This window comes from Macaca nemestrina, chromosome 10 (genome assembly GCF_043159975.1).
Source record: "Macaca nemestrina isolate mMacNem1 chromosome 10, mMacNem.hap1, whole genome shotgun sequence".
In the NCBI taxonomy this organism is placed as follows: Eukaryota; Metazoa; Chordata; class Mammalia; order Primates; family Cercopithecidae; genus Macaca; species Macaca nemestrina.
In genome coordinates, this window is record NC_092134.1 from 50,361,293 (window position 1) to 50,388,423 (window position 27,131).

General features: G+C 34.4%; 1 protein-coding gene across 3 annotated transcripts in view; it reads right to left on the reverse strand.

Annotated features, from left to right (window-relative positions):
- LOC105473277 (transmembrane O-mannosyltransferase targeting cadherins 2) overlaps nt 1-27,131 on the reverse strand; it is a 469,505-nt gene that overhangs the window by 143,749 nt on the left and 298,625 nt on the right. For all 3 annotated transcript variants that reach the window (XM_024790163.2, XM_011726991.2, XM_071071353.1), the window contains one exon: nt 12,454-12,575. In XM_024790163.2, coding sequence (XP_024645931.1) covers nt 12,454-12,575 — 122 coding nt within the window. The remainder of the gene's footprint in view (nt 1-12,453; nt 12,576-27,131) is intronic.

Genomic DNA, 27,131 nt, shown 5'->3' on the forward strand with positions numbered 1-27,131 from the left:
TGATTTCCTGGAACTCTCCTATTATCTCCGTCCACCCATGATACCAATCATAGAGAAGAGTAATGAATTGCACTCATTTTTAGTACATTTTCCAATGCTAAACACTGACTACACACTTGACAGTAATAAATTACTGAGTAAACAACAGCTCAGGTATTCTGTCACCAACTCAGGGTCTACCAGTTTACCAGGTAAATAGTAGTTTCTTTCACCTATGTTTATTTCTAAAACTTTTGTATTCTGCATGCCTGTTCCCTTTCAGTTTGGTATCTTATAAAATTCTCCAAAGTACATTTGGCAGGTTACTATTATCTTGGGATAAACGGATTCAACTTGAAAAAAACCTGTTCTATATGATGAATAAGCTAAATAGGGTTTTAATTACCAAGATGACTTTCAGAGCCTTTAATAGATACAATATATACATATTTTAAGAATGAAATATGGTATGTCTCTTTCCTCACACTAATTTGACTACTGGATTTTTTTTCAAAGGACATCTGGAATTATTATAGTTATGTGGAATCCATTTTGGAAATGGATTTTGTACATTTTAGGAATACTGCTTTGATAATTCCTATCAAAGCAATAATGGCAGTAGTAAAATCTTCTTGGCATTCTCAAATTTCAGCATATTTGAAATTCTTCTTTTTATTCTTACTTAACAGCAATCCTTGCTGTGTAGCATTACTTGTTGAGTCAGCTTTGCTAATGTTTACAGTCAAAGCTAATATAAAGGCATAAACGCAGTTATATATGCCTACATAAATATAGACATATATAACTATACATAAAAATATTATAGTTCTCTCTCTCTCTCTCTATATATATATATATATACACACACACACAGACACACAGAGTCAAGGCAAATGTATAAAGGCATAAATAGTTATATATGCCTATATCAATACAGACATATATAACTATACATAAATATATATATACACATATATATAGATACACACACACACACATATATATATATGATGGTGAGGGAGTCAGGATGGAAGAGTCCTCGTCCATATGAGCAGAGACAGAGTGGAGGACATGATTACTACTTTGGCAAATGTGTACCCTAGGTAGAAAAGGGGAAGAAAGACACCCTCAGGAAAACATCTCGAGCCAAAGCAATGGATTTCAACTTAATCCTTTACTTCTGCTGATGTAACCTCTTTGAGGTATACAAGGAAATTTTACAACATAAGGTCATAGGCTTCTGATGAAGTAATTTTCTGCTTTAAGTGAGTAAATTTCTGATTCAAGCAGACAGAAAGTCTATTCCTCTTCTCGCTATTGTTATTTCATCTCAAAAGATAAGAAATAGAAAAACCTATAAAATAGATGATATCTTCAGGTTTCATTTTTCAGGGACAAAAATTTCTTGGTGATGTTACATCTAAAAACCACACTACTTATTTCTCCATTATATGACATCATTATATATGGCTTTATACAATAATCAGTGCCCAATGTAAACTCTATGCCATACAGCTAATGTCAAACTGACCAGAGTCCTACTTACACGAGTCATTCTGCATATTGAGGTCCTCTACCACAAGTATTGTTATTACCATGCAGACTGAATTACAGTATATGCTCAAGAATGTACCTCATCCTGTCACTTTTGACAAAGAGCCTCAATTATGTTGTAGAAATGAGAGTCCTGCAATTTTAAGCCTTTTAAAAGAATTATGCCTTCCACTGTGAGAAGAAATCAATTACTAGGCAGGTAAATGCTCAGGTGCTCTGGCTCCAATCCAACATTCCACCGGTTAAATGTTTACCAGATAAAGGTCAAGCCAATTCAATCAGGTCTCCCATGCCCTTCACCCTCACCCCTTTCAGTGTGGAGTATCATAATGGCTCCTTCAAAACTTCACATTTGAGGAAAACTATATACATCACATTTAAATTAAAAATTCAGCTGTAAACTCCACTATTTTCTGTCACATATACAAATACTTAAATCCTTTTTAGCAGTAGCAATGTTAAAATTCTTTTCATTTAAAAATATACACAGAAAATACATTTTCTTTTCAGAACTGTATTAGATGAAAAATCTAAAAACTGAATGAAGGTTTCTTTTGAAAATGTTTTTACGCATTTTGAAGTCAGGCATTTATGTGCATGAGGTACCACATATGTATATTTTAGCATAATAGCCAAAAAGCTAAAGAGCAATTTTAAAGGGCCAATGTGGTGGCTCACAACTGTAATACCGGTGCCTTGAGGGATTCAAGAAAGGAGGACGGCTTGAGCCAAGGAGGTGTGGACCACTACACTCCAGCTCCAGTGACAGAGCAAGACCCTGTCTCAAAAACAAACAAAAACAAACAAAGCAAAGCAATTTAAATAGTACTGCTTTCAGAAAACAGGAGGGAGCCACCTCACAAAACAATCCACCTTATACGTAATATTTAATTATTCATAATGTGAAGAAAACAACAGATGAGGATTTATTCAATGTATCAAAGGATAGATGAAATGAATAAGAAGCTCAGAACTTGGGGAAAATGTGAAGCTGACCCCAGAATTAACTGTGTTTGAAGCAAGTATAATTTTACTAAAAACTAAGGATACACTATATAGCTCTGCAGGCTTCATGTTTTAGGTTGCTGAGCCTCATGGGCCTCAGATATAATACATAAGGTAAACATAAGGGGAAATCACAAAAACCTTATGAACTTGTGAACATGTTCATGGCCAGGAAGGTTTTGAACCTATTTACGAGTCTGCAAAAATGAAGATTTTCACATCTCAGAACAGATGTGGCATCATTTATGTGCATGTGAGTGAGTGCGTGTGTGTGTGTGTGTGTGTGTGTGTGTGTGTGTGTGTATCCAAATGCCATAAGGAAAAAAATACAACTTCCTTTTGTAAAAGCATTGGCCCAACTACTTGAGAAGAAATATGTTTGTTTCTAAAAATGCATATTGTCTATACCATCACTCCTAAGAGTAAACATAGGCTTAGACCAGATGCTGTTTTAACAAGGAGTGATACTCAAATGTTCTACTTGATATATTAGAGAAAAATTATCAAGCAAGGAAAACATAAAGCATAAATTAAAAACAGTTTAACTCATGTTAAACTGGTTTTATGCTTTATTATGTGATAGGAGAGTCAATATGATGTAGCAGAAAGAATAACAAGCTGGAAGCTATGAAGTCAAGTATCATAGAGTATCCATGGGGCTTATTTAACAAATGAAAGCTGTAAAATGGGGGGCGGGGGCTGGAATCTTCCAAGTGGTATGGGATCATGTGCTTATAATAAAAATTAAAGGGTAAGGTAATACAATGAATGTACCTACATAATTGTGCTTTCTGAAACAAAAACGATTTCCACCAGTCACTAGTATGGTAGACTGACTTTTATTGTGAATTTCACCGAAATAAAATACATGGAGGCCAAGGGAATGCTGTTAGTCTTTGCATCACCACTGCTTATTAGACAGAAGAGAGAGAGTTCAGGCTCAACAAAAATGTGTATCCAATACAAGTTTTTGTAAAGGACTGCCTTTTTTTTTTGGTAAGAAAGCCAAGCTATATTTAAGAAGCATGCCACTTCTCCATGTATATGCCTCCAGTAACATGGGATATCAGAGTACTAGGGATTATGAGGGCTTGAGCCAGCTGGTTATTTAAATTGCATTAAATGACGATGATAGATCAAATACAGAAACCAAATAGACAAGTTAAATAACAACAACAAAATGTGTGAGACGGGCACGGTGGCTCACGCGTGTTGTAATCCTAGCACTTTGGGAGGCCGAGGTGGGCAGATGACTTGAGTCCAGCCTGGCCAACATAGCGGAACCACGGCTCTATTAAAATTAGCCAAGCATGGTAGTGGACACCTGTAGTCCCAGCTACTTCAGAGGATGAAGCATGAGAATTGCTCGAACCCAACAGGTGGAGGTTCCAGTGAGCCAAGATCGTGCCACTGCACTCCAGCCTGGGGCGATAGAGCGAGACCCTGTCCCAAAAAAATATAAAAAATAAAATTAATTTTTTTTTTTTTTTTTTTTTTTTTTTTTTTTTTTTTTTTTTTTTTGAGACGGAGTCTCGCTCTGTCGCCCAGGCTGGAGTGCAGTGGCCTGATCTCAGCTCACTGCAAGCTCCGCCTCCCGGGTTCACGCCATTCTCCTGCCTCAGCCTCCCGAGTAGCTGGGACTACAGGCGCCCGCCACCTCGCCCGGCTAGTTTTTTGTAGTTTTAGTAGAGACGGGGTTTCACTGTGTTCACCAGGATGGTCTCGATCTCCTGACCTCGTGATCCACCCGTCTCGGCCTCCCAAAGTGCTGGGATTACAGGCTTGAGCCACCGCGCCCGGCCCTAAAAAAATTTTTAAACTGTGTGGACCCCTGGGGAGTTATTAAAAAAATTACAAGTGGGCTTAGCTAGCAGGAACAGAAACAGGGGTAGAGGGCAAATGTGATGAGAAATGAGGTCAACCCCAAATGGCTGATTAGCACCCAAGCAACTTGTTAGAAGCACCCTGCTCACAGCACCCCCTGGACCCAAGCATCCTGTCTGCAAGCATTCAGCCTAAAGCAGCACAACCTTATAAAACTCCCCTCCAGCCCCTGCCTCTTTGCAAACAGCAGACAGCCTTTCCTCCGCTGTCTTGCCCATTGCTCCCTTGCAATGTATCTCCCCCATTTCTCTAAATAAACCTGTCTTTCTAAACTCATTAATGTCTTGGTAAATTCCTTTACTACCCGCACGCCAGCCTCAGAGAGTGACTATTTGACTATGACAAAATGTAAGTTAACTTAAAAGCAATACACAATTGACCCTTGAACAATGTGAGGGTTAGAGGGACCAACCCTCATGCCTGTGAAAATGTACATATAACTTTTGACTCCTCCAAAACTTAACTACTAATAGCCTGTGTTTGTGTGCATAAATTTTGATAAATTTTAACTTTGTATAATAGACTTGTGTATATCTTATGGTAGTAAATGATGGAGTAGTGTTTCCATATATTTTATGTATTTATGACACATCTAACTTTATAAAAAGTTATTCAATATATCTAGGCTATGAAGTTTGTCTGCATGTTTTTTTAAATTGTTGCAAATCTCCAAAAAATTTTCCAACGTATTTATTGAAAAGAAAACTGTGTAAAAGTAGACTTGCACAGTTCAAACATGTGTTGTTCAAGGGTCAACAAATCTTATTTATTTCTAAATAAATAAACAAAAAGCTGGCCCAGCGCGGTGGCTCACGCCTATAACCCCAGCACTTTGGGAGGCCGAGGAGGGCAGATCACGAGGTCAGGAGTTCAAGACCAGCCTGGCCAATATGGTGAAACCCTGTCTCCACTAAAAATACAAAAAGTAGCCAGGCGTGGTGGCACGCACCTGTAGTCCCAGGTACTCGGGAGGCTGAGGCAGAAGAATGGCTTGAGGGGAGGCAGAGGTTGCAGTAAGCCGAGATCACGCCACTGCACTCCAGCCTGGGCGACAGAGTGAGACTCTGTCTCAAAAATAAATAAATAAATAAATAAATAAATAAATAAATAAATAAAGCTAACTTTTCCAGCAAAGCAGCACATATATGTAGATATAGCTGAAATTGTCTCATGTGGCCTTTAATGCCAAAGAATTTGAGTATTTTAATTTGTATTGCTCCTGAGACTATCAGGCAAAAGAAATAGCTCTAATGATGATTTCTACTAAGTGACATACAAAAGTAGAATAAAAGCCTGATACAATTTGGAGAGTCCTGCGTCACTTAGTGACGGCAAGTAGAATAATCATAAGACTGATACTAGAAAACAGATGCATATTTGGAGTAGAAGGAAGATCCTTAAAAATGAACTATCAGATTCATTATGCTTCAGAGTAAAAATAATACAATAACTCTATTAGCCCCGAACTGATAAATCATAAAGTTTAGGTACAGCAACTTCATATAAAGGCTTAGATGAATATATTATAGTGATCAAACTTCCTTCTATATTTTCACCCAATATTTCAGTAGCATGATATATGTGACATTATGCCTTCCCTTTTTCATAGAATAAATTTAGCAACTTGAATTTTATATATCCATAATAATTATTCAATCAGATTAACAGGAAAAATTGCCGTTTGTTCTGAACTAGCTCCAATCAAAACATGTCTGTGCAGTAATTATAATAAACAAACAAACAAAAAAACAACCCAAATATTGGTCAGCTCCCAAAATGGAAGTAACTCTTCTCTGGAGAGGGTCAAATGAATGAAAAGAAGTCTTAGCTCTAAACAATAATAGCAAAAGGTCCATGGAAACACACTGTATTACATTTCCAGATAAACTACACTGACACCATTTTAGCCTGGGGCATGGGGCTTTTCTGTGGAACCTCCAGTACTTCCACAACTGGAGTTTTATGTAGCCTAATTAACTTTGGCTAGACACAGAAGTCTGGCTCAGTGCTCTCATGCCGTAGCCAAAATAAAGGTTTTCTGTATCAAGAATTACTGTCAGAGTCTCCAGTATCCTTCCTTCTCTCCTACTAACCTGAATCTGGAAAATAAGCTAACAGCCAAGTAACTTTTACTACAATTTAAGTCAACATTAATTTTATTGGCTCACAAAACTGAAAAATATTTGGCTTAAATAAAAAGGACAAAAAGAAAGGAAGACAAAAAATCAAAGTAAGCATGTGCGCACAACTATAGAACCCACACAACCTTAGAAACAACTATAAAACCATTTGAAATACCATTTTAATGGAAATGCTATTCCTTCTTTTCTCTCTTAACGCATGCCCAATTTTAAATTCATGGCATTTGCCCTAGGTAACAAAGTTCAAACAAGGAATACATCACGATTTTAAGCAGAGCAATTCAAACTCATCTCGTGTTTAGTATTTTAATTGGACATGACATTGGTATGAAATTTCCATATATTTTAAAGAGATGTCACTGGAGCCCAACTATATTTAAACATGGAGGCTACAATGGCTCTAATACAAAACTGTTCTCCAGGATACCCTGAAATGTTTGTATTAGAAGTATAATGTAGGATCTAAAAGTGTCAGTAGCCTGAAACTGAAGTCTTATGTTCATGATCTATCATGCTTAATAATAAAATTCTTTTTAACCACTCAAATTCAACTAGTATCCAAAGGTAGTTTCTAAAAATAAGTTCTAAAAAGAGGATGGGGAATAAGTAGTTACTGAGTAACTAAGTTAAGTTGTAACTCACTAAGTAACTAAGTAGTCAAGTTACTTTTCCAATCTCCAATCAGTTTAATCACAGATACCAAGTGGGAAAAAAACTCCACACTTAAAATTATTTAATGTGGAGAGAAAATTAATGACACTCAGTTCAGAAAACCTTGAAGTTCTATTCAGTTCTACTATTTAGTAGTGAAATGACTTCTGGGGATGTTCCTCAAACCTTTGAAGCTCAGATTCTTCGTAAATAAAAACAGGATAATACTCCCTAAGCGTTGTTATCAAGTTTCTCTTAAATAACACATGTCAAGCACAGGCACTGAAGAGATGCACACCTCTCTTGTGCCCACCTCCCCATCTAGGATTTTTGGAAGATTACTCTATAATCATGCTACCCTCATTCATTTTTTTTTTCCCAGCACAGATCACTGAGGATTAAAGCAATGCCTAGCTTGAAGGAATAAGTATCAATACATGTGTTGACCAAATGAAGGGATTAATGAGGGAGTGAGTATTGGGGGGAGGGGGAGAACAAAAACATTAAAAGCCATGTCCCCAGCCCTTAAATGACTTATAAAGGAAAAGGCACATGGGTACAGGGATAGTAACTAATACATTGAAATGCCAGATACTGAAGAAATAAAAAGTAAAGACTCACTCCCTGCCCCATATCTAGTGTCAAAAGACAGACACATACCTATGTGTCATTCTATTTGGAAGTGCCCTATTATGAAGATACTGAGACTGGTACTAATGAAGTATAGAGAAAAAACAAAACAAAAAAATAACTGCTTAAGAAAGGCAAGACTTCACATAAGAAATAAAATTTGAACAGGCAAAGAGAGGAAAAGGACATTTTTGGCAGAGAAATAAAAGAGGATTTGATCTATAGAATGTGCCAAAGCATTCTGGGAAACCTTAAATCCGTTTGAACTTTTCTAAAGTCTGTAAATATTACACAAATTCTTAAAGAAAAACTTTTTTAAAAGTACTGAGTGAATCATTCCACTGACTATAATAAAAGTACTAATAATCAATTTTTTCTAACATATCTTATAACTCTTATATAAAAGCCTACTCTACAGTCTAAGCCTAATATAGTTGCATTTCATTTCTACATATTTTGCCATCGGTCAGTTTTGATGGAAGAGTGAAAACACCACTCAATTTCTATTCTTCTTCTTTTGAGACTAGCAGCCAATTCCATTTTACAATATATTTAAAGCATTCAGAAGTCAAAATGTGTGGTATTTTCTACCTTTCCAAATTCGATGTTAAGCCAGTGGGCTGTTACCAGGCCAAGAAACCCCAAATTAGACAAAAGCTATCCATAGGGATCAGAAATTTGCCAAATGTCATAATTTAGAAAGAAGCTGTTAAAGATGGTTATGGGGTTTTGGCACTGTGAATTTAAGCCATTCCATAATAGGGTTTGTATTTCATCTAATCAGCAAGTCGGAAACTATAAAAGTCTTGGTGGGGGGGATTAAAAATTTGGATTGTAGTATAGGAGTCTTTCCTTTCCTTCCATATGGTTCAGCAAATTAAAACTTCTAAATCTTAAAAAAAAAAAAAAGCCTCCTGAAAAGAATAAAACAGCCTTTAAAATCATATTTTTGGTACAGGAAGCCTAAGTATTCAGGCTTGAGAATTTTTTTTAGAAAGGTCACATGGTTTCTATATCTAGTACCATGGTCTAAGCATATACAGAATCACGGAAATTTAAGTTTATTTATTTTTTTTCTTTTCTAACTTTTTTTTTTTTTTTTGGTGGGCTAGAGGCGGGTGGGCAATGAATCAGACATCTGAAACTTTTAGATTTTTTTTGAAGGTGGTCATTTATCAATTTAGTTTAGGTATATTAATTTAACACTTATGTGGAGTTGTGTGAATCACCACACATCACACAGAATCATCGGTACAGAAATGGGAAAAGGTTTTCATAGGGTAAAACAACTTTTCTCAGGTGATTAAACTAGAAGTATATGTAAATAGCAGAAATAGTGACTGTAATCTTCAATTCTTAGTTATTGTTCTTTCCCTTCCTTTGTTCTTTTTCTGTCATTTGGACCACATATTGATTTCTTTCATAATTTCCTCTTTTACGTTCTTTTATATCCTGATTTTTCGTTCACATATAGGAAGATTTCATTACCTTCATTCTCCTGTCCTCCAAAGGAAAATCATGTTGCTATCATGTCTTTAAATTCTATAAGCTCTTTCTTGCTTTTCTTGGTTTCTTTTTTTCATGGCATCCTGCTTCATAAAATGCTATAAGTTTCTATCTCTACGGATTATTATTTTTTAAAGATTTCTTCTGTTTCCGTAGATTTCCTTCTCCTAATAATTTGTTTTAGTTCCAATCTTTTTTATTTGTTTCTTTCCTGATATGATTGATGATTCTTGGTTGCCCGTTGATGTTTAAGAATGAGTTAATTAATAAAAAGCTGAATCGAGTTCCTAAGGCATAGATATGCACTCTAGATGGAATAGATTCACTGTGTTGTGTGCCTGGTTTGGGAGTCAGTCATTTACAGGGGACCTCTAAATGTAGGTATTTGAAAACCTTTTCTCTACTGCGATTTAGTTTCTCTAGATCTGAATTCAACAATTTCTTGAGAGGTAAGGTGTCAGCGAAAAGGGTGGGCTGGAGGAAAGGGGGGAAACCCTGTGTTGCTGGTATTCTGCATGGGATAGGGCAGGGGTATTAAGGATCTGAGCACTCCATGGGAAGACCTTCAGTCAGTCCTCTTTTCACTCCCCTCCTCATTCTGCCTTCAACTGTGCATGCTGTTCTTGAATCCTGAACTTCTCTTTATTTACTTGTTCTACCTCTTAAAGGACCCTTTCCCTTGCCTTGAAGGCAGGTGCCTAGTTGCTGGCATTTGTGGACAAAGGGGAGAGACCTGACTACTCCATTCATTGGCTGCAATTTACTACCCCATTTTATGTCCCTTAACTCACTCTTTTCTGTGTCAGCTGCCTCCATGTCTTGAGCCTCTCCAGTTTTCTTTTGACGAAAGCCAGATTTCTTTTCATTGTTATCCCATTCCAAAGTTTATTTAGATTTCCATTTCCTTCTCTCAGGCAAGTCAGTTATAATACTTCCATTTGCTTTCTGAGTTGCAAAAATCAGCTGTAATCTCTTATCTATTGAAATCTCTCTTCCCAATCCTATTGTTCCTGTATACTATTCCCTTAATATTTTATTCATTAAAAGCTTAGTCTGATTTGCCCATATGATCACCAATTTCCTTGCCCAGTACTTTTTATGTACCTCACTCCATCATTCCTTATAGATTTGTGTTTTTTGAAGAACATCTCCAGTAACTTCTTCAGCAAAAGGTTTTAGTAGACTAAATTTTATTTAATTTATTGGCTTGGGAATTCCAGGGTCATGTAGGTAAATTCAAAACCCAAAGCTTGGTAAAGGAAGGACAAGAGCAACAAATTCCCAGCAGATACTTTGTCACTCTCCATAGAGATCCCATTCTGAGATAGGCAAACATTCACGCTGCATTATACTTGTAGACAAACTTACATTGTCCTTTCAACTGCAGGTATGAATTTCCCTGCCTTATTTAGGCATTTAATTCCTGCTTTTCCATTGGCCCAAAGCGTTGTTTCCTATTCTAGAAATAATGAAAACAAGCAAACAAAAACCACCTTCTCACTGGTTTCCACAACCGACCAGTAAATAATCCCAGATGAGCTACAGGACCAGCCTGCTGTTCACTGCACTGGTATTCAGTTACCACTTCATTTCTAGCTCCTAGGAACTTCTCTCACTACTCATGCTCAGTTTAGTGTTAAAAACATATCTGTTATATTTTATTAAGCAGAGCTAAGTATTTTCAGTGGGATATTTTCTGGTTACTTAGTCTACCTATATGATTTTTAAATTTTTTTTCTTTTTTTGAGATGTAGTCTCACTCTGTTGTCCAGGCTGGAGTGTAGTGGCATGATCTCGGCTCACTGCAACCTTGACCTTCTGGGTTCAAGCGAGTTGCCTGCCTCAGCCTCCTGAGTAGCTGGGAAAGCAGGCATGCATTACCACACCTGGATAATTTTTGTATTTGTAGCAGAGACAGAGTTTCGCTGTGTTGGCCAGGCTGGTCTTGAACTCCTGACCTCAGGTAATCTGCCGGCCTTAACCTCCTAAAGTGTTATATGATTTCTTGAAGAGTATTTTAGTGGTATTTTAGAATGTATACTTGACCATTTTAAGCGTTATCTACCATCTTCTGTGGAAAGTAAAATGTCACTATTTTCGAAGTAATACAAAAATACTTTTCAATGAATTCACTTAGGAATCATCTTCCTGATCACTTGCTCTATGTTTTTCTAATATTCATTTATGTTTATTAATATTGAAGAGAGATTAGGTACTATAACTAAAATAATACAGATATTTGATTCAGACTAGGACTGTAGCCTAGTTCTATCACTTATTGTCTACTTGAGCTCAGAAAACTTACTTAAACTTTTAAACTAATCAGTATTGTGTAAAATAAATACATTATTATTACTTTGAAATATATGAAATTACCATTTTTATAGGTCATAGTGGTACAATACTAGTAATTTTTTACGCTCCATACTCATGTCACTTTCATGGAATGGTGGCCTCCAAGGGCGCTTATCACATAGTAAGAGGCCATCGGATAGCCCTACTTCTCTTACAGAATGATTTCAATTAGAAGGAATTTCAGCACGCAGAATTTTATATAATGTTGGCTATTTACAATAATCAGATTTAGTTCTAAGTATAGCCAATTTGGGGCTAACACTGGTTTGCAGAATATAATATTTATGCAAATATCATTATTAGAACAAATTCATTAAGTAATTCCATATTTGGGATTCTCCATTTATATTTTTTTCCATTAAGTTACATCAAAGATCATGGCATCTCACATCTTTTCTGTTTGTTTTGTTTTTTTTTAATTCTTTTAAAACTTTTCTATAGGTGCATAGTAGGTATATATATTTATGGGATACAGGAGATGTTTTGATACAGGGATGATATGGACATCTCACATCTTATCTAGACCAAGATGTGAGATACAGACATCTCACATCTTATCTAGACCAAACCTCACAGGCAAAGTAACACATTTTTCTATATTTTCTGTACAGGGTTCTAACTTAGTATCACTACCATTACATCCCTAACAGCTGAGGTAACTGGCTCTAAAACAGTACCTCAAACCCCATCTATAGCAGTCTGCGTGGAGAAAACCAAGTTTTGAAGACCAAGGAAGGCAGTTACTCACTGTTAGAGCTAGCAGCTTCCCATAGGTGAGATGAGCAGGGATGTGGTCAGTCTTGGATCTCAGTGATTCCATATACCAATGCTCTGCTTCGGGGAGTTTGCTTAAACGCATATACGCTTCACCTGGAAAGAGAATTAATCATGAAGATCAAAGGGAGGATACAGCTTTCCACATTATTTGCAACAGCATCGTCGTCATCATCATATTGTGTGGAATTTCAGATGCTGTGGCAAGTATTTTCGTTCATGTTCTCATCTGATTCCCAAAGAAGTCATCATGATTCCCATTTTGCAGATGAAAAATCATGTGCTTGGAAAATGAAGTAAAATGGCTCAAGTAAAAAGTTTAGTAAGTAGTAAAGCTTTGATTTTTAACATAGAACATCTGATTCCCAGACATATGTCCTTTGTCATTTCTTTTCCTTTTTGAGAGCGATTGAGAGCTATATTTGTTCTTTATTCTTTTGTTCTTTTTTATTCACATTCATTTATTCCTTTAGAAATTCAAGTATTTATAGAATAACCAAGTGGAGAGCCTTATAAAGGAACTATAAGAAAAAAGAGTGAGATTCTATCCACAAAGGACTTACCTTTTTGAGAAAGAGTAATTGAAAGAGTTAAAAATATATTTAGATTAAACACTGCTGCTAATTTCCTTAAAGAAACTATTTGAATTTTATATGTTAATAAGTAAATTAAGGCCAGGCGAGGGGGCTCACGCCTGTAATCCCAGCACTTTGGAAGGCCAAGGCAGGCAGATAGCTTGAGTCTAGAAATTAGGGACCAGCCTGGGCAACATGGTGAAACTCCATCTCTGAAAACATTAGGTGGGCATGGTGTCGTGTGCCTGTAGTCTCAGCTACTCAGGAGGCTGAGGCAGGAGGATCACCTGAGCCTGGGGAGATCAAGGCTACGGTGAGCCCTGATCGCACTACTGCACTCAAGCCTGGGTGAAAGAATGAGACACTCTCAAACAATGAAATTATTTTAATTAATTAAATAATTAAATTATTAATACAATTAATTCAGTAAATAAAATTTACCAGTTTCATTTGGAAAATCCAATAAACAGACAACAATGATCAAGTATGCCCAGCACTACATACAACATGAGTGTGAGGCATTTTGGTCATGAGTCATTACTCTTTAATAATATATATTTTATCTACCAAACAGCATTTTACTAACAGCCAAGCAGGATGAAAAAGTTGGAAATAAAGCCAAAAGTATACCAGCTGCCTATGAATTATCATTCCCCTTTCCCTTATATCATTATATGGTAAACAAAATATTCAACTGATGCAAAAATTGTATTTTAAGATAATTTATATATTTAAGTTACATACTGTAGTTTTACTAAGCACTGCAAATGCAGAGACACTACTCAGTTTCTGAGACCAAGCAGTAAACTGGTAACTTGCATTATTCTCCAGACAGACCTTTATATATAAGCATAAGTAATCATAATCATGATAGCTTTTTCTTTTAGAGGCATAATCAGAGGCTTTTCCTAAATGAATTACCCACATTGGATGTACATTTTTTGCTTCAAAGGAAGAACTCATTCCCTTTGCTTTAATCATATTCAACTTGTATTACTATGGTATTGTAAATACAAATATGTTTGACAAAGTGAATTGGTTTGAGTCTCTTGATCTTTTGAATGCCCTTAGTTTTGCTGGATAGTGAAAAATATTGGTAACAAATAATACACAGTATGCACAAAAATATACATTTTTACCCACTCACACATATCGATGTTTCTCTAGTTCGATGAACAATCCTTAAACAATATTATCATAAAAATGATAGCTGAAAAATGGTTTTTTTTCCCTCAAAGTTTAAAACATCTGCACTTAAGAAGTTGGTACAATTATATGTCTAAGGAAAGACAAAATAAATACTGAAGCAAAGATCAAAGACTAGAATAAAATACACAAAAATGCTGTAATTGTTAAAATGATAGATTATAAACTGATTTTTTTAAAATTTCCATAAATTTCTATAATAATTTTATTGTTTCTATTTTCATATCTTTATAAACACTAACACACTGTCAGATGGACTTTTTTTTGCCACATTGAACTAACAAATGTTTCCAAATAAAGCAAATAATAATTTTTCTTAGGAAAAGTGAATTGCTTTATATTAAAACAACACTATATATAATTTATGTAACAGAAAAGATACACAAACCCTAAAATATTGAAAAATGTAAAGCAATTAATGATAAAACATATCCATATATTTATATCTTAAATTGATTATAAAGCCAGAAGGAATATGGGCCTAAATTACAGGTCCCATACGAAATCAACCTGAAATTCACTTTGGCTCTTCAAGTGCTTACAGGCCAGTGTAAAAAAGTTGTACAATCATTGCATTTAATATAGCTTCTACTTTTCATATAAAAATTTAACTGATTTTCAGAATAACAGTAGGTCTTCTGTACAGAAAAAGAGTATGAAGATAACCCCAATTCCAGAGCACTTTTGAAATAGAAATATTTATTATTTTGTTAATATCCAAAATTATTGCAGAAAGTATACTTGCTTTTTTTCCAAGTCAGAATTCTATCATTATTAAATTCTATTTTAAATAAAATATTATTAATTTGCTCAATAATTAATGACTGGTCCATTTTCTTCAGTAAGAACTCCTAAGCAACTTATTAATTTGTAAAGCTTGTGAGATAAGAAAATATTAAAGGCCATAAATAAGTAATGTAATATATCATGCATCTTGGCAAGTATACGAAAACTGATAAATAACTAGCCTACTCAGGTACTACTTATTACAACTTTGAAGAAATTCATGTAACCATTCATTGTGTCTTAATAATAACCATGATGACTATGATAATAATTGAGTGTTTACTATGGATTACAGTAGCGAGTTACAGGTGACAAATGTCTGATTTATGTTCACCCACTCCTCTTACTCCACACATTTGGGCATGTAGAATTTGTTCTTACTTAGCCTCCCAAGTGACCTTAACACATTGCCCCACTCAACCATTACCAATTGATCGAAGTACATTTGCAAGATGAAACAGTTTTGCAATCTCCATATTAGTTGCTTTATAAATGTATCTCATTGCTTACCAAGGAATGTCACTATTTGGATTTTACAGATGGAAAAAAATTGAGAAGCAGAGTGGCTAAATTATACACTCAAAATCATGAGTATGTAACATGGTAGAACTGCAGTTTAAACTCAGGATTACCTGACCTTAACACATTGCCTTCACCGGCTAATAGAAAATAGTCATAAACTTTCCAAATCCCCAGCTCAGGTGAGAATTATGCTCTCTGTTTCTCACTCAAAGAAAATTATTTTCTAGCTTGTGATACATCAGCCAGCCCATTCATTTCACTTGCCTTGGGCTTATCTATTGAATTAAGAGAATAAGGAAGAGCAATGGTAATCTATGACTGACCTTTAAAAATGCTTTCTACGTATACGTAATTCAATTCTTAAGAGAGAAATATGTGACACTTTAGTTCTAAGTCTATAATATGTATTTTAGTTCTAAGGCTCACCTTAACACAAAAAGGGTGTATATAAGTGGTAATAAAATCAAGATGCAAAACCTAAAATGCAAAAAAAAAAAAAAAAAAAGATTGTGGATAACTTAAATGTTTTAAAAAAGGTAGCTCAATAAAGATTTAAGCAACAAACACTATAAGAACAAGTACTTGCTATATCCCTGACACTGGCAAGGTTAAGAGCTTTACATTTCTCATTTCTAATCCTAGAAAGAGGATGGAATACCCATTTTATGAATGAAGACAAAGGCTCAGGAATGATCAGTGACATGCACAAGGACAGTTAATAATCATATCCTAAAATGATTTAATGGCTTCTAAACCACGATTTTTTCCCATTACATCAAGCTGCCTGCCATATAAAATTTATTATTTACCGAGTACCTACTAACATCTTAAATACATTATTTTCTACCTTTACATTATCCCGACACTGTTATTATCAATCTCATTTTACAAATGAACCGACTATGCTTCGGAGAGCTTAACAAACTTACTCAAGATTTTTTTTTTTTTTTTTTTTTTTTAAAGAGCAAATGTCAAATTCAGGATTCAGATTAGAGTTTTCTCTGGCTCGTTCCACTATACCATTCTACACAAATACTATACAAAGTATTCAGAAAGGGAATAAAATATTTAATAACTGCAAAAAGTACCATCAGTGCATTTGGTGTTAGGACACAGTGGTATACATGGGATCCTACAAGTGCTAAAATCATAAAAATTCCATAAAGGAAATGGCCACAGGAAAAGAAAGTTCAATAAATTCAATAAGGAAGGAAACGTAGACACTTGGTCGGGAATAGGACAGGAGATAAAGGTTAAGTCATATTCTCTGGTACTGTAATTTTTCTTAACTTACAATAATAGAAAAAAATGTTTATGGTGCCCAGGAGGAAAGAAACAACGGTGACTATTTTCCTTTCTCATTCTGTAAGAAATGACATAATAAAGGTACTTTCATAAGAATGAGAAGATATGCTGTGCGATGATATAGTGATCAGGTTCATCACCTAGATTTATTTCCAATTCACTCACAGACAAAAGGAATTATTTGGATGTCTCCAAGCTGGCTTCAGGCAGACATAAACCGTTTCAGATGTAGAACAAATAATGTCACTCTCTCTCCCTAAAAAGCCCCAGGTCTAAATAACCCAAGCAAAGGCTAATAACTCCTTAAGGAAAGAATGTTGGGTTGCTGATGATGTAATAGTCTACATCTCACTGACTCTTATGTTTCAAATTACTGGACAGCTCCTGCTTGCAGATAAAGAATAGAGCATGTAGTGGGAATTATTATTAAGACTCAGTATAGATTTCCTAATTTTTAAAGAAACTTATGTGAAAAGTAATTATCCCTTCCTCAACTCCTACAGTAATTGTTAAATGCCTTTTTAAAAAACTCTTGAAAATATATCTTGCACATAAATCCAGGTTAACCAACATGAACAACGCATATGATGGTGTACATAAAGGTTAAGTAGATTATCATTTGTTGCTACTTACAATCTAGTGACGAAGAAATAATTTATCGGTGTTCCCCAAAGTTTGCTTGTAGGTGCAAATGAAACAAAAATAACAAAAACCTTTTGATAAATGTGGTATGTATGAATTTGATTTAATATGTGTTAAAAATGTGGTAACACAGACATCGTGCTACAGAATGAAGAAAAATATTAAGTGATACCTCAGATAGTAAGTGGCTGTGGGCAAAATTATGACACTGCTAGAGTGATGTGTACGTGACTGACATGCAGACAGCAACAAATTGCATACACCAACCTATAATTCAAAAAGTTATACAAGTTTTAGAACTGTCTTTATTAAAATGCTGCAAGACAAGCTCATGGGGGAAAAAGCCTATTTTTCTAAAGGACTCACACAAATTATAACCTTTTTTCCCCTAGTCTCTAAAGAACAGGGACACTTATAAAATGGTCCCAACTGATTTCTAGCAGGCTTCCAGCCCCTAATACACTGAAAGCATCTCATTGCCAGTACTGCTAATTTTAGGATGCTCTGCTGGAAAATCAGGCATTTTTATCTTAATCGGGCTCTCCAAGGAGTTTGAGAACTTAGCTGGTTGCTAAGGTATTCATTCCATTTTTAAGTAATGCTTATTTTCCTTCTAAGATATCAGGTTTATTTTTGGTGGTTTTAATAATGAATTTCTTTTTTATGTGCTGGTCATTTTTCTTTTAATGAGCACTTTTAGCAATTTTCAGGTTTGCTATGATAAGTTTCCTTTTATAGGTTACTTTTAATTTGTTCCTTAGGAACTAATTTGGCAAAAACAATTTTAAAATAAAATAAGTACACTTTAATTAATTGATTGATGAACTTGGTTTATCTACCTATTGCAATTATTCATAATTATGATCCAGCACTGAGTTATGAATTACATACCAAAATAACAAGATGGTTATAGAACATGAAGCAGATTTAACTCAAATAAGACTACCTCAAGACACGTCATAATTGAATTCCCAAAGGTCAAAGATAAAGAAAGGATCCTAAAAGCAGCAAGAGAAAAGAAACAAGTAACATAGAGTGGAGTTCTAATATGTGAGGCAGCAGACTTCAGTGGAGGCTGGGAGTGGCATGACACATTTAAAGTGCTGAAGGGAAAAAAACATACACACAAAATGCTTGTATCCTAGAATAGTAGATCCAGTGAAAATATCATTCAAACATGAAGGAGAAATAGATTGTTCCAGACAAAAGCTGAGGGATTTAATCAATACCAGACTTGTCCTACAAGAAATGCTAAAGGAAGTCCTTCAATCTAAATGAAAAGGACCTTTATAAGCAATAAGAAATCATTTGAAAGTACAAAAATCACTGGTAGTAGTAAGCACACAGAAAAACACAGAATTTTATAAAATTGCAATTGTGGTACATAATTAAGTAGTACATAATTACTCATATCTTGAGTGGAAAGACTGAAAAATGAAGCAATCAAAACAAATAACTACAACAATCAAGACATGCACAGTATAAGACATAAACAGAAAGAATTAAAAGTTAAAAAACAGGAGGGTGAAATTTAAAGTGTAGGGTTATCATTCATTTTCTATTTTCTTGTTCATTAATTTTTTGCTCTCAGTGGTAAGTTGTCATCAGTTTAAAATAATGGGTTATAAAATATTATTTGCAAGCTTCATTGTAACCTCAGACTAAAATCATATAAAAGATACACAAAAAATAAAAAGCAAGAAATTAAAATACACAACCAGAGAAAATCACCTTCACTAAAAGAAGACAGGAAGGAAGAAAAAAGACCACAAAATAACCAGCAAACAACAAAATGACAAGAGTAAGTCCTTACTTATAAATAATAATATTGCATATAAATGGACTAAATTCTCCAATAAAAACAGGAGTGGCTGAATAAAAAAAAAACAAAACTCAACAATCTGTTGCATAAAAGCACACTTCACCTATAAAGACACACACAGACTGAAAATAAAGGGATGGAAAAAGATATTCCATGCAAATGGAAAGCAAAAAAGAGCAGGAGTAGCTATACTTACACCAGACAAAATAGATTTCAAGACAAAATCTATAAAAACAGACCAGGAGGGTCATTATATAATGATATATGTATCAATTCAGCAAGAGGATATAACAATTGTAAATATATATGCACCCAACACTGGAGAACCCAGATATATAAACCATGTATTATTAGGGCTAGAGAGATAGACCCCAATACAATAATAGCTGAAGGCTTCAAACCTAATTTTCTGCATCGGGCAGACCATCCAGATAGAAAGTCAACAAAGAAAGACTGAACTTAATTTGTACTATAGAGCAAATGAATCTAATAGACATTTACAGAACATTTCTTGCAATGGTTGCTGAATACACATTTTTCACCGCAGCAAATGGATCATTTTCAAGAATAGACCACATATTATGCCACAAAGCAGTCTTAGAAAAACTAAAAAAACCCTGAAATTATATCAAGTATATTCTCTGATCACAATGGAAAAAAACTAGAAATCAATAACAAGAGAAATTTTGAAAACTACATACACACATGGAAATTAAACATATATACCAAAACAGTATTTTAGATGGCTTGGTTTTGAATTCGCATTTTGCCATTAATAGCTGTATGTTTTAGAAAAATGAGTGATTTCACAGGTCCTCAGTTTTATCATTTACAACATCAAGGGCTAAGAATAAATAACTACATACTCCCCAAAATAGGATAATCATCTGTAGGTTCACTAGTGCTCAGATATTTATATATGTTCATTTCATAAAGAGGTAAAAATATCCTAGTTGGTTTTAAATATCCTGTCTCTTCGGGCAGATCACGAGGTCAGGAAATCGAGACTATCCTGGCTAACACGGTGAAACCCGGTCTCTACTAAAAAATACAAAAAGCTAGCCGGGCAAGGTGGTGGGCACCTGTAGTCCCAACTACTCGGGAGGCTGAGGCAGGAGAATGGCGTAAACCCGGGAGGCGGAGCTTGCAGTGAGCTGAGATCTGGCCACAGCACTCCAGCCTGGGCGACAGAGCAAGACTCCGTCTCAAAAGAATAAAAAAAAAAAAAAAAAAAAATCCTGTCTCTTTCTTAATTTTTAGTTGATCTACTCAAGATTGGCTGCATCTAGATCAAGTCTTGGTTATTCCATTTAATAGTTATAATTCTGAATGTCTAATGATAAAATTTATATATATAAATATATAAATATATTAGAAATATATATAAATATATATAACTATATATAAATATATAATTTTTATAAGACACACAATTTTTATATATTTTTCTGTCTTCCAACCTGAGTCCAGAAAGCTTTGGCTCCAGAGTGTTCGATAAATAGCTGACAAATAATTGATCATATCATGTACCTACTTGAATTTAGGTGTTACATTTTTTTTACTAAGTATGCCCTTGAAGATAAATTTCCAAATAATTCTTTTTTTCTAGAACCTGCAGTCTGATGGAGCCGTATGACATGAGTGATTATATTAAGAGTTTGACTTGCTGTAATTTTAATCATTTTTTAATTCACAGTGTTTAGAAGCATTAGAAACACTACTAGAAACATTAGCGAGTCTGCCTTTTTAAAAATGTATTTATGCCACAAACCTGATGTACCTTTTAGTAGTCAAATATTGTGAATCTCTTCTATCTCCATCTCAATATTTTTGTCATTTTATTCGTATAAAAATAACACCATCTAGTTGCCCCAGATATATTGCTTCTGATTGGAAATCCTTTAGCGGCTACTGTACAGTAGTATTGAAAGTAAAATGTAATATTATCCAAGTCTTAATTTGAGAAAAGTTAGGAAAAGGTTCAACATGCAACTCTCCAAGTCCTATAGCATTAAATTTAAGGGGAAACTCTTGGAAGTCTGAAAGTGTAGTTTTAAAGCAAACACAAGAAATACAGGGAGAAAAAATATGTGATTCATTAAGGAATAACACTAATTGTTAAGAAGTAGGTTAAACTTCAGTGAAACTTTTCAAAGTTCCTCATTTCTAATATAAGGTCATGTACTGGAAACATCTGATGTTCCATCAAACTTTAACTTGAAAAAAAGCCAGAAGCCTGTGTAACTATTTCTCTATTTGCAACTAGGGATCCTGAATGTCTCCAGGCTAATCAATTTCCTTTATATTTTCAAGGAAATAAATCACTAAAATAATCAATCCACAAATGTCAAAGCCAATTCTCTTAAATGCTCAGAATTTTCAAAAAGTATAGAGTGAGATTGTGTGTGTGCATGCACATGTGTGAGTGTGGTGTGTGTGCATGTTCATGATGAAGTGAGGATCTTTTCCCCCAAAATATAATACTGTCTTCAGGAAAATTAAAATGGAGTAAATAAAATGGCTTAATAAAACTGAGATAATTAGTGAACCCTAGAAACATGCAAAGAAGTGCTAAATAGCATTATTATTTTTTTACAAAGAAAGGTTTATATAGAAAAAAGAATGAGTGAATACTGTACTAGCCTGGAAAGAACAAATGAAAATAGTATTCAGAGAAACAGGAGTTGAATAGTTGCAGGAAAACAATAAATGAAAAAGCACTCTCCTAGGAGTCAAAAGATTATAACGGAAGACTTTTCAACTCCACACAGATCTTTTTAGGAATACATTTCATGTGTATTCCTGAGTCAAGCACTGTATCTCCATAATAGGCAATGAATAATTTACTTATATTAAATTGCTATATTAATGTTAATTACTAAGGCATAGCACACATTGAAAAATTCATCCAACTTGTAATGAATACTTGAGAATAAGATTCTATAATAATCCACAAAAACCCCATTCCCATAATTAACATGTTGGCAAAAATGATGCATTCCGGAACAAAACTCTGTATGTTCTATTTTCATTCTTTGTTTAATTTGAATATGTCAACGGTTAGTGCTTCTCAGCCTTTTGGCTAAGATCAAGTGAATATGCTGATGGCTTCTATCAGTGTAGATAAAATTAAAACTAAATGACAACTCATTGGAAGAGTTAAATGAGATTTTTATGGAGAAAACAATTTTCCCTTACTTATTAGGAAAATCAGACTTGAGTACACAGCAAAATACATACAATTAGTAATGTACTGAATTTTCAACCTAATTTATATTTCACGTGTTAAGGCTCAGAACACAATACCCCAAAATATGGCACCTTGTCATGCTAAATGCTTTGAACTAAAAGATATTAGGCCGACAAAGCCTTCTAATCTCTATCATGGAAACAAAGTCTTTCTGAACTCCTCCTGTCCTCCTGTCTCCTACCTCTCTGTCTTCCCTGAAACAAGTCATAGATACATACTCTTCCCCTAAGTGAATCACAAAAATTAGAACTCTTCTCCACTACAGCAGGGCATAAAACCTAGAATGGTCACTTTCTCCCTCTCCAGTCTCCCTTGAAGATCCTCATTCCAAAGGGGTACTGCCCCATACCTTGAGGGAAGGAATGGTACAAAGAGAGGCCGATAAGAATCTGAACAGACAAGTCTTGCTGGGGTTTCCCACTCAGTGGATTACCAGTAGATCATACCCTTTTGTCCAAACACATTTCTACAAGGCTGTCCATGCTTTGTCAAACCTATGCATGAAATAGATGGTTTTCTCCAGGTCTTTGAAATTCATTTCTGAAGCCTCCTCTGTCATGTAAAATTTTGATTAAATAAATTTGTTAGGCTTTTGTCAAGTCAACCTGTCTTGTTATAGGAGTCTTGGCCATGACCCTTATGATGACTGAGGAAAGGTATCACATCTTTCTACCCTTACAGTTGCCTATTCTAAATATGTACAAGAATATCTTCTCATTTCCTTGACATTGATTTTCAAGATTGTATCCTTCACACAAAATGATCTTCTTCCACATGACTATGTCTATTTCATCTAACTGGTGTCACTGTCAGCATCATTTAGAATGTTAAGATTTTGAAATCCAATTAATGAATTTTCCAGGTGTAACATAAAATCACAATTTTCTAAATAAAATCCAACCTGTATTTACTACTGAGTAAAAGTTTTACTCCATGTTTATTGCCCCAATTAAAGATTACAATACATATATTTTTTTTCATTTATTTCTATTAAAGTCTCAGAAAACAGTTGTATGTATCCATGGGTGTGGGCGTGTAGAGATGGAGTCTCGCCATGTTGACCAGGCTGGTCTCGATCTCTTGAGCTCAAGCAATCCTCTCACCTCAGCCTGCCATGGTGCTGGGATTACAGGCATGAGCCACCATGCCTAGCCTGAAAACAGATTTTTTTTAACAGAACACACTGAAACTATTTGGGAATCAGAGAATAAGAAGGATATAATTAGGTATTAATTTGACTATATTCATACCCTTATAATTCAATTTAAATATAAAGTTTTTAAGCTTTGATCTTTTTCTTTACCACAAAACTGGCAGGAGGATGAATTAATGTAACAGGTGGGCTCTTGTGGTTTTAATAGCAATGAAATATAATCAACTGTCTCATATCATATTTCCAGGAAAGCAAGCAACATTTAGACCTACACATGATCCCTAGGCAATCCTACTATAGGCATTAAAGTGTTCAAACTCCCCATAGGGGCTATATATCTTCTGGCCCTGGGTTTAATTGAAACTTTAAACAAAATATATTACCTACTTAATGCAGTTGAACTGGATGCTGGCCTTTATAGTGTACAGACTAATGCCTAGCAAATTAGCATCTGTAACCATAGTACATAATGTAGAGTTTATATATAGTGTAAAACATAGAAAATGTATTTTTAAAAACTGTATTTTTTTAATGAGAAATAAACTTTTAGGAGAAAAAATTATAGTTTTTGCTCATAAATTTTATATATTCATTATTTTTGATACATAGCCAAACATTCATGATTTCCTTATCTTGTTGACTATATAATCTTCAAAGTATACTTCTAAAATCTCTCAAATCTATATTTTGCCTTTCTGGACTGGCGAACTCCATATACCTGGCATTGGTCTCCTGGTTGTATCCTTTCTGATAATGGAAAAATGAAATGAAATAAAGAGACTTATCTTAAAAATTAGAGGTTCATATTATTTTTGGATTTCATAGATTAATGACTAATCCAGTTATATGGTCATATTCATATTTGTAGGATTGCCTCATTGATTTTCAAGAGTGCCAATGGAAGCAATCATAGGAAAATCACCAGAACTCAAAATAGGGGAAGCAGGTGGTATAAAGAGCTTAACGCTAGTGGAGTGTTAATGCTTCCACACTTGAAAGATGTGAAAGTTCAAATCTCACACAGTTAAAAACCATCTCTTTCACAGTCAGCATGCTAAATGCCTTGAGCAACCCACTTAAGAACAACTAAACACAGGAGAAAACATTAAGCATGTAAACCATCATGTCAAAAATTTACTCTGAATATCCCCACTTTAAATATATTCCGAAACAAGGTGAGGTAAACACACATACACATACAAACACAGATGAATCCAAGAAAAATACATGATTCAGTTAAACACAAGCCACACAGAAGGCTGAGAAAGAAACAGACTTCCTTTATACTCCTTCTGCCGACTGAACGCAGAGCATAATGTACAGACCTAAAGTAGAATTTGAATTTACAAGCGAGAATGTTCGCATTGTTTTCAGAAGGTGATTTGTCAGTTCTTCTCACCTAAATAGTTTAAAAAACTAAACATCACTTGTAGCTATTTATGACACTTAACTCTTTCATACCACAAGTTTCTTTCTCAAAAATACAATTCTAAAATTCACACAAGCTTTTTATACAAAAAATTGCTGTAATAAATTCATTTTTGTTTCCTATTCATTGTTTTTCTTCCTCGTTCTCTGTGAATGGCCCAATAAACTCGGGAAAATATCTCATAATTAAAGAGCTGTTGTAAAGAATTAAAAGTTAAATTGAAATATTCCTCCTCCTTATTGAAGATATGGAGAGAAAACATTTTTTCAATTTCAAATCTATGTAAGTAAAACATTTATTAGATGAAGGATGATGGAGGAAAATACATTTTCCAATATTGAGCTGGGACTGAAAACTAAAAGGGATATACAAAACAAGAGATTATCATAAGAGAATCAGTACAGTACGATGAAAATGAAGGCAAAGAAGATAATAAAAAGCAATGGACCATTATCACACATTTCTCCTGGAGAAAAGAATCTCTCCCTAAGATAAATACATATTGTTCATCATAAACACACTTTTTAGAGAACAGGAAATTATGAATACGTATTTCTTAAGTATCACATAAGAAATTAAAAAGCTTGAGTTTCTCTTGTTTGTTTTCTTTGGTCTAGTCAACATAGCATAGCCTATATAGCTACAGACAAAATATTTTCAAGGTTAGAGTAATAGTATTCCATTTTACTCATAGGCATTTAATTATTACAGAGAGGCCCTAAAGAGCTCTGGACCAACTGTGAAATCTCCCAGAAAGTTCTTTGAGAGAAGGAACTAGATTAACTATTTACATGTCATATGTCTGCTGCCTCTGTACTGTCCCAGCACTTGTGACTTTTTTTTTTTTTTTTTTTTTTTTTTTTTTGCATACAGAGGTTATTCTAAACAGTTATTATAGACTGAAATGACAAGACAGTCACCCTAGGCTCTCTCTTACTCCATATAATACATTATGCCCTTTTGTTCTCAAGATTATTACCATGGTGAAATGATGTAAATTGCTTGTATAATTAAACCCAACAATTACTCGGCATTGAGAAAGCCAAGTCATTTTATTTTAAATAGTAAATAGGCTTAAAACGACCTCTGGGATTGAAAGAGTTCAAACAGATAAAAATAATTGGACGCTGCAGCCTAATTTAGTTTCCCATAATCCCTTAGGATTATTCAAAAGCAATGCTTAAGTAGAGATAACAGGAGAAATAAACAATTATAGAGAAAGAAAAGAGAAACTGAGGGTATTTAGAAACTATCCTGCATTAAAAAAATGTTTTAAATATCCAGTATATTCAATATACTTTGCAGCTGTTTTATTTTTTATAGTAAAACTGTAGAAGTTTTAATATATTTAATTTTTGCGAATTTTTAAGTGCAAAGGAAAACTATTTTGACACAGTAAAAAATGTGATAGTTTAGGTAACACAGAAGGACTAAGCAGAAAAAGCACTGGATTTAAGTCAAGAAACTATACTCCTGGTTCTAATACAAACTGTAAATCTGAACTTTATAAAATTTGGGGGGTGTTAATTTTTATCTTATAAAATATTATAAGGGCTTTGAAGACATGAGTCTTCCATTTTTAACATTCCATGATTCTAAAATACATCTATAATTTCAGAAGAAGAGAAACTGAGATCCAATAAATGCCTATGAGTGACAGAACACAGAATAATTTTGGTTAGATCTAGAAGAAAAATAAATCATGACAGAAAAAAACTCTAACCTACATATGACAATTTTAATTTGGAGGAAGCACTCTATTAATGAAACCAAGTAAATTGGCAATAACAAAATATACTCTTTTAGTTTTGGTTAATATAGCTAATGGTAAGAGAAGGATTTTGACTGTAGTTACTGAGAGAAAAAGGGAAATGAGCCTGGAGAGAAAATACAGCAATTCCAGATAGGATAAAACTAAACAGAATCTCCATTGAACTGTGGTGACTACCAAGGCCATAATGA